Source organism: Danio aesculapii, chromosome 7 (genome assembly GCF_903798145.1).
Source record: "Danio aesculapii chromosome 7, fDanAes4.1, whole genome shotgun sequence".
NCBI lineage: Eukaryota > Metazoa > Chordata > Actinopteri > Cypriniformes > Danionidae > Danio > Danio aesculapii.
The window spans coordinates 73,922,239-73,931,608 of NC_079441.1; the positions used below are offsets into that span (position 1 = coordinate 73,922,239).

The 9,370-nt window shown below is 42.5% G+C and overlaps 1 protein-coding gene across 29 annotated transcripts in view; it reads right to left on the bottom strand.

The window, feature by feature from the left end:
• The window catches only part of LOC130232565 (receptor-type tyrosine-protein phosphatase delta-like), a 389,872-nt gene that overhangs the window by 79,177 nt on the left and 301,325 nt on the right, over positions 1-9,370 (bottom strand). For 16 of the 29 annotated variants that reach the window (XM_056462519.1, XM_056462532.1, XM_056462521.1 and 13 more), the window contains 4 exons: positions 5,875-6,060; positions 4,922-4,930; positions 4,319-4,336; positions 2,115-2,225 (listed from right to left, as the gene is read on the bottom strand). In XM_056462519.1, the coding sequence (XP_056318494.1) occupies positions 2,115-2,225; positions 4,319-4,336; positions 4,922-4,930; positions 5,875-6,060 (324 nt within the window). The remainder of the gene's footprint in view (positions 1-2,114; positions 2,226-4,318; positions 4,337-4,921; positions 4,931-5,874; positions 6,061-9,370) is intronic. The other 13 variants (XM_056462527.1, XM_056462526.1, XM_056462548.1 and 10 more) reach the window with 2 other exon arrangements.

Sequence of the window (9,370 nt, forward strand, 5' to 3'; positions counted from 1 at the left end):
CAGGGTTAAATCCCAGTCTGCCTGCCAGATTTATCTGTTTAAGAGGGCAGCTCTTGGTCAGGATTTATTATACCACTTATAATTAAAGCATAATAGAATCACGATGAACCCAAACAAACATTTAAGACTCCTCAAGAAATGTAAGAGTTTCAGTGACGCGTGGCTTGCCTTTTGACTGAAGATGTTGCGGTTCTCTGGAGATGAAATCTCTAATTATTGCGAACAGATTTTCAATCCTATTGCAATTAATTTCCAATTGAAACGCCGTTCCAGGAGACATGATGTTTTCCCTTTCATCTGAATACCGTTCCGTTTGTCGAGTCGAGAGAACAACGCTCTACATGCATCAATTGTCCTTTATTAGCAGCTTGTTAGGTGCAAAGGAAAGAAAATATCTGATCTCACAGAGCTGCGGAGCATATCCCATCACAGTCTGTACCGAGCAAGGTCAGCACACAGAGTTTGACTAGGAAAGTGTGTGTGGTGTTGGTCAGAGTAACGAAGCAGGACCACTGACATGTGGGTGAAGAACGGACAACTTGAGCATGACCAATCCACCATGCAGACCCCCCCCCTCCCCGACATACTGCACACATTCGGACTGACATGCACCACTTTTTGGTCAAGCAGTACAGCGGAGAGCAGGACATTTGTTCAGACCACAACAAAAGGAAAAGGAGAAGGAACTGTCCAAAACATAAGGAACCAAAAGCAGAATCGAATCATAGACACGCAAATGCAGCTACAATCATTGCTTTCGTACTCTTGGGAATTGCGACTAGTGTTTGTATCACAGGCTTTCAGTTTGAAGATGGTTAGAAAGAAAAAACACACCAACCTTCTCGCAGCTCTGAGGGATGTAGGGAATTGATGCGGAAACGAAATAAAATGAGGAGAAAAACAAGGGAAAATACAGAGAGAGTAAAACAGGCCACATTCAACCCAGAGAATTGCTGCTAGAGACAGAATGTCTAGGAAAAGAAAAGTGTGCTGCATTTTACAGGCCTTTTAATGCGCTGCCCATTAAAGAAAATGACACAGGTCCAGTTATGAGCTTTACGTGCCATCAGCAGTCCCTGCGGTTTGCGCTGACTTTGGTCAGGAGTTTTGTTCATATTTGACATATATACATATATTTTAATGTAAACCACATGACTGGGCCTGTGCATCAATACGGCCGCTCTCCTAAGGACATCAGGCCTTCACGTTTTATAGGATGGAACATATTTTGGCAGCTGAAAATATTACACTTTGTATTAAAGTCAACATAAAATCTAAAGTATGATCGGTGGTCTTGTTTTTAACGCAAAGAAATTTTAGCCATGCACTTAATTCTTGATAAAAAAGACAAATCAAGCCGTTTGATGCTGAATGTCTTGTTTCATACATATGAAAATGGGATACTAATGCAATTTCATGTTGACTCTGTATACATATAAACCTGAAGTGAAGAATGCACACATGTTCCATCATACGTCAACATCAATAAACATTTCATATCTATACAGAGGAGTGATTCTTCAGTCACAGGACCTGCTGATTGCATGACGATTCATTCAATCAAATTAGGAGGGGCTGAATTTAATCAAGCTTAAGAATGATTTTAAATATTGATTAAATACAAAACTAATGACTTTTCATTCGTGTTTTCAGGATTAAAACACCAACACTGCATACGGCATACATGATAATGTCTCCTTTAATATTATCAGGTCATTTAAATGAAGAATCACACATACACCTTTTACATTACAGACTACAGATTATATTGTAAACATTGACTTATTATTTCATAATTAGAAATCAAATCAGAATAGAATAAATTAGAATAAATCAAATAGTTGTATTCATGTTTGCAGTGATAAACAGAGCGGTCAGGCATTTGCTGCAGAGAGCGAAGAGGTTAAACTCATTCCTTAAGAGTCAGTAATATAACAAACACAGCAAGCATTAACGTCATTAAAAAAGGAGAATAAACACAAAACAGGCAGAAAATCAGCGCTGTGGAAAACCAAAGAGATCCAAACAACAAAGCTGAGCCGCTCTCGGGTGTCATTCAGGTGTGTGTACGTGCTCTTTTGTTGCTTTTCTTTACCGCTGTGGGCTTTTCCTACCTCTGACATACAGGTTGGCAGGAGCGGAATAACGTGTGCCGTCGTTGTTGGTCGCGACACATTCGTACTTCCCTTGGTCCGATTCCTCGCTTTGTTCGATTTGCAGCGCTCCTGCACAGTGGGAGAAAACACGCAGCAGAAAAGAAGGTAATTACAATAATAATAGAAGCCATTAAACAACCTTCACTCAGTCACACTCGCTAGGCCTATTTCTCTGTATGAATTGCATTATTTGTTCTGTTTGGGTCTCCATAAGGGTGGACGCAACAGAACGGCTGGGCTATGCTGACGTTTAACCCTCTTCTCAGCAGAGCTTCCTATAGACTTTACCACTTTATGCAAGCTAAGCTCCTGGGAAGCTGGGGGTAGAAATGTTTCCCCCTTAAAATATCTAATGCAGCATTTCATTCTCTAGGCCCGATGCATGATGGGAAAGCAATTTCGGCACTAAAGATGGATTTCACGGTGCATTCGCGATGCATATTATGATTTTGTCAGGAAATGGGTAATTTGGAAGAACTGGAATCGAAACTATCCTGGAAACGGGCCTAGAGAAGAGCGCGGCGAACGCTGCAGTAGACATTTGAGGAGGCACACAGAAAGAAAACAAACTTTGCAGCGTTAATTATCTCGGACATTTTACAACCACATCAATGGAGAGGAAAACATAGAGTACAAGATACATGTTGCAGGGTTTCTAAAGGCACTTAATCGTACGGGTGGTTTCAAAATCGTTACTGTTTAGAAAAAACAGCTGGGATAATAATCAATAATGATGAGACTGATCGATTATCAATTGAAAGGTCTACAAAAGGTGAAGGGAGGTAGCCCTGCAATATTATTACACATCTCACAGGACTGTTCATCATGGGAATGAGTGGAAACTGCGATACAGCAGCATATGACTCAAATAAAAAAAGGTTTACAGTATACGAAAGCAGCATAAAGGGGGAGGACAGTTAAAAAAAAGAATAAATTTGGGGTCAAATTCAATTCGAATCGATCAATAAAATGGCCAATGGACAAAAAACGGCAGCATTTCCAGGTAAAAAACAAAAATCAAGTGCTGCTTGATTCGTAAAAATTGAAGAAGAAAAAATCTGTTGGGAGAATTATCGTTACCAGTACATAAACCTCTAGCACATGCAAATCTTTCCAAAGAACAAGAAATGTGTGTCGGCACAACTTACAACCTTTTGACAACCCTTAGCTGAAAAACAAAATGCAAGTGTATTAGAAAAGTCAAAAGCGCCGACAAGAAAGCAACCAATCACTGCCATAGCTTACGCAAAGCTAAAATGACACCCATAAAAATCCACCAATGGGATCAGCAGTGTGGTGTCACATGACCCAGGGAAAAACGTTTCTTGGAGTGCACTAAACCGCGGCGGACGCCGGCTCCTGAGCAGCTTGACAAAAAACAAAAAACAAAAAAAAATGACACAAAATGGCCGCCTCAGTATCGTCTGCCAGACCCACTGTTAGCTTTTCCCCAACCCTGAAGAATGGAACAAAAATAAAAACGTCAAAAAGGAAAACAGCCTTCAACCCAAGAAAAGCAAGAAGGAAAAATAGGTGGAAGAAGGAAAAAAAGCACCGCAGAAACTTTATCAAAAAAGTAGTTGTTTGGGCTTTTTTAGCTTGTTTTGAGAAGGGTACAGGTAGAGGAAAGCAAATGAAGGACGATTGAAGAGCGATTCAAAAAAAGACAGAAAGATGCTTTTTAATGGGGAAAAATCGTGGCAGAGAGGTCTCCGGCGTGTCTCCGGCATCTGGGCTCATGTGCGGCTGAACAAGAACAGCTAAGGGGGGAAAAATGTTTGGCTGTTTTAGTTGGACGAAAAAAGGGACACATGATCTGCTATGGCCAAAAGATAAAAACCAAAACCAAAGAAAAAATCATAATAATGAAATAGAAGAGGAGGAGAAAAACAAAAACACGTATAGGATATGCTTCTTTGGGCTGCAGTAAGCATATCGACTCTGAAGAGTGTGGGGGAAAAATACAAGAGGCTTTCTCGAACTGAAAGAAAAACCAAACGAAAGGAAGAAGAAGAAGCGCTTACGCAAAAATGGCGGGAGATGGATGGCGGGAACAGAACGAGATGGAGGGGGGGAGGGGTGTTTGATGGATGCAGACACATGTGGGACAGGAAGAATGAAGTCAGTTGTTCATTCTGTGAACTTGAGTTGAGCACTCTTACCTCTTATTGGCGTACCACCTGGGTGGATTATATGAATGCAAATAAGATTAAGAAAGAAGAGTCGTTAGTACGAGAAGAGAGTCTGGCCGCTTTGGAAGAAGAATCAAATTAGATTTGCTTTGCTTTCTTACAGACTGAATTAGGCTACAACAGGAAAGAGAAACTGAGAAAAGACAGCCATTGGCTCTAGTGGAGAAAAGCACAGGATTGATCATTGGTCACTCTAGAGGTCAGAGAGCAACATTGGTGAAGCACAGGGGCCGACTGAGACCTGCAGTGGCCCTGATCTACTGGGGGGAGGATTGAGGTTTGACTGGGGGGTTTGGTCTTGGAGTGAAACAGTGGACAGTCTTTGAGCTGTGGTTTCAGACACAGATGGAGTGATAGTGTCAGTGTCAGTGACGAATCGTGGCCCTGACCGTGTCTTCAAGTGATCGTGTGCTTTATTTACTGCTAGTCAGCTAGTGTGTGTGTGTGTGTGTGTGTGTGTGCTCTACTGGCTTATTGACACCGTTAGTAAAATGCATGCCATGCATTTTAACAGTAGTTTGAGAAACATGGAACATTAGTGGGAGGCATGTGTGCTCAGATCTACAAACTTACCAAAGGACTCTGGAGATTTACAAAACAGAGAGAAGAAAGACAGCATAGAAAATATGATTATATTCCTTACGTTTGCTCTGGTTGACACACTTAAATCTGACACTCTATTGCACAGGCTTATCAAAACACGGCTTGGAAAAATCAAGAGAGAAATCAGACAACGGAAGAAGAAAACAGGACAGGGGCAGAGCCGAGAGCTCCGGGAAGACAGATCGTGCCATCGAGTGCTGGAAAACTGCTCTCAGCGACTCAAGCGGCACGGTTGGGTTACAATGGCGAACTCAAACAGGGGATGTGGGAAGCGTTACGCCGGAGACCGCAGGCGGAGGGAAGCAGCGTTTATTGCGGCTCCCGACTCAAGAATCACCAACATGTTCAGCCCTTTGGTCAATTGGATGCGCAGACACACAACAAGGGTCTCCTACACACACACACACACACACACACACTCACACACACAGGTACGGACAGCTCCTCGATTTGTGGGCATTAGGTTTTGGAGGCTGCTTCTGCTGCTGCTGGTACGTGTGCGTCATGACATGAAAGCAACAAACAAAACAACTTTGATGATTCTTTTGAGAGCCCTGAATGAAGCCAGATCATACTAATTGCGCTTTTTGAGGAAGAAAAATAAGGACATGGAGAACGAGAGTTATTTATTATGCATGGTTCGGCTGCTTTTAGCGGCTAAGTGTTAAAATGGAAGGAGAAAACAAAGCCCAATTTAAGCTGGCCAAAAAATGCAGTCATAGCAGTGAATCATGGGTAATAAATTAAACAGACAGGAACACAAGACACATCACACAGAAAAAAAGAGGACGAAGCCGTTTCCTACAGATCTCCCCACCCACCCCACACCCCACCCCTCCAATTGAAAGAACAAAAACGCATCAACAGTAAAGAAAGCGTCTCTGGTCTGGCGTTACAGAGCCAAGCGTTCAGAGGTGCGTTACCTGATCGGAGCTGCTTGATGCGGCCGTTGTTACTGGTGTTGACTGGGAGGAAGTCTTTGAACCAGGAGATGTCAGGGTCTGGGTTCCCGCTAGCAGCACAGAGCATGGTGGCTGTACGGGTGCGCTCCACCACCTTCAGCTGAGGGCCCATGTCTATGGTGGGGAAACCTGCGGGCAGCTGATCCTCTGAAACACAGCCACAGTGCCACCGTTACACTAACTCTTCATCAGAGATCATGAGCCTTGTCAACTTGGGTTTTACCCATACTCGAAATTGGTCCTCTGTTCTTAACCCGTCCAAGTGCAAACACATACATTTTGAGTGAGAAATGAGAGCACACACACACACACACACACTGTGAGCCCGGGGAACAATTAGGGGTTCAGTGCCTCCCCAACAACCACCCGGTCCATGACAAAATGAACAATTTAATCACCGTTTTGAACTACAAGTAACACTGCAGACCCCTGTGTAGATTATAGAACTGTAGAGTGTATACTGTAGAGCAGGGGTACCCAAACTCGGTTCTGGAGGTCCGGTGTCCTGCAGAGTTTAGCTCCAACTCCAATTAGACACACTTGAAGCAGCTAATCAAGCTCTTACTAGTCATACAAGAAACCTCCAGGCAGGTGTGTTGAAGCAAGTTGGAGGTAAACTCAGCAAGATACCAGCCCTCCCGGACCAAGTTTTGGCACCCCTCATCATGAATTTTTTGCCGGCCCAATTAAAATACTGTTGTTTTTTACAGCTTTATATACAGTCCTTGTGTGTTGAAGACGGAGAGAGTGCGGTTCATCCACTACCCTCACCTTCAATTCCTTCCAGGTCTGGGAATCAAACTTGCGACCTTTGGGTTCCAAGTTCAATTCATTGAATATTAGGCCACAACTGCCCCAAAAACCCACAGAAATCAAACCTGCTCCTGGAGGACCTCTGACCTGAAGTTTAGCTCCAGTGCAAATTAAACACACTACAGACAACTGATCAAGATCTTTAGATCCACAAGATCCAAATCTGCAGGTCAGAGACACTCCAGAAGCAGGACTGGAAAATCATTTAAACCTGAACATTTACAATGGTAAACCCAGATTTTATTGTTATTGTTGTAACAATAATTGTAATTGTAGTTACCGGGAATCAAACCTGCAACCTTTCAGTCACAAGTCCAACTCATTGACCATTAGGCCACAACTGCCCCAAAGAAACCCGCTCCCAGAGGACCGCTGTCATAGTTTAGCCTCAGTCCAAATGAAACACACCACAGGCAACTGATCCAGGTCTTCGAACCCACCAGATGACTTTAGCTCAGAGACACCCCAGGACTAGATTGGTTGATGTACATCAGGGGTGCAAGGTTTAGCCCCAACCCCAATTAGACCTATCTGAACCAGATAATCAAGCACTTACTACTCATACTAGACACTTCCAGGCAGTTGTGTTGAAGCAAGTTGGAGCAAAACTCCAACTTCAGGACCAAGTTTGGGCACTGCTGATCAAGATGTACAATTTTTTTTGGCATCACAATTAAAATACTGTTTTTTTTTTATTTATTTTATTTTTTACAATTTTATATACTGTCCTTGTGCAGCGTGTAGCAGCATTTAAAAACAAAACCTTCCTGAGTTATTGGGTTGAACGCCTGTCAAGTGAGTTTTTTATGGGTAGGACTTTGGAAAATTGAAACAGAGTGAGGTTTTCGCTCCTGAGAGCTCCTCTTGGGTTCTCTCACACATCACACCAATGTTGAAGAGAATGCAGAAAGAGCCATTCTGTAATATCAGTGTGTGTTGCAGTCAAACTATACAGCAGACAAACTATACAGCAGACAAACTATACAGCAGACAAACTATACAGCAGACAAACTATACAGCAGACAAACTAAACAAACTATATAAACTTGTGTTTCCTTTGAATTAATCAATTATTCTTACATAAACAATTCTATAGACACATTATATTAAATCTTTGTTAAAATGTGATGCATTTAAAACTGCATTATTTCTACTATTATAAGTAATTTAATAAAAAAATGATAGAAATTGGTACCTTGACATAGCCTTAATCCCTCAAACACCAACAGTAAACTTAAACATGCACATGTATGAAGTCAAGTAGCTGCTGAGGGCTCATTTAAACACTCACCACTCACTCACCCAGACAAAATAATGATCTATTTCAGACCCTAATACACACATTTACACAAAAATAACACACACATATTCAACCTGCTATAGCCAGTATGTATTTGTGAAGTTAAAATGTGAAGGTTAAGCACCTCCTGTGTGTGTGTTTGCTTGCATGTGTGTGTGTGAACCTACGGCAAACACAAGCAATCTAAAGCAAACAAGAGCTCAAAAAGCCCCTAGGGAACATTACCAACACACACTCAAACACACTGATTACCACTGAACTGACCAAACATCTCCCGGGATTCGCTTTCTATGAGCTGCAAACACCTCCGATCAAGTACACAAAATCACACAGACGCAAAAATCCATCAGGCTCGGCTTTCCACCCTGCTTTTGGACAATTGGTGTCAGATTTGGTTAGAAATGCAATGATTTACTGCAGATTTACATCAGAGAGCATCAGCGTTCAGCTCCCGCTCGCATGTTGACAGTTGTAGAGACGTTTTCTCTTGTTTCCAGAAAACAGTGAAGGATCTGAACGAGCGTGTGATAGACAACAGAATAATATCCCTGTCTAAATAGTGACTAAAGCGTGATTATGACACTCACAGGGAGGCTCGGGCTGTAATGGAGGATTTCCCGCAGCTCATAAAGAGCCTCAAACGCTCCTCATTGTCTGGGAAATCATTATAATGCTCTTTCAGAGAGCGCTGCGATTCAGCAAAGATTTGAAGATGTCCTTAATTTATGCCAAGCGAGTGCCAAGGTCTGCTATTCTGAATTCATACTTCTCAAGGTTTAATTCATAATTTACCAGCTCAGTAAATGAAAATGATCTCAGTACAAGAGGGCCTCGTGAAAAATAATGTCATGATGAAAAGAGTTCATTCTCTTCAGGCGGAACCACGATGGCTTTGTTTTTTTTTGGGGTTGGAAACACGACCTGGATGTGTTCTTGGCATCTTTTCGTGATTCATCCGACTGAAATAAACCACAGATGATCCGTCATGCCCAGAACCGTCCATTTAAAACATTTCCAGTAATCGTCCCTTGGGCATTAGCACAAATTTTCATATCTTTCTGCAAACATTCGACTCTAAATCCTCTGGTGACCTTCACAGGCTGCGAGCTACATAACGCGGCTAATTTTAGCTCTTCTGTGGTGCGTAGGCTTCGTCTGTGCGGAGCTACAGTTACGCGTCGGTCTGTTTTACTAAACACGCAGGTATAAAATTACCACAAAAGCTACAGAAAGCTGCAGAGGGATCACTGGGAAGTCTAACCTACACTTGTGTGTGTGTGTGTGTGTGTGTGTGAGTCTAGCGCGGTGTCGCTGCAGCCGACAGAGGCATTAATCTGCTGTGGG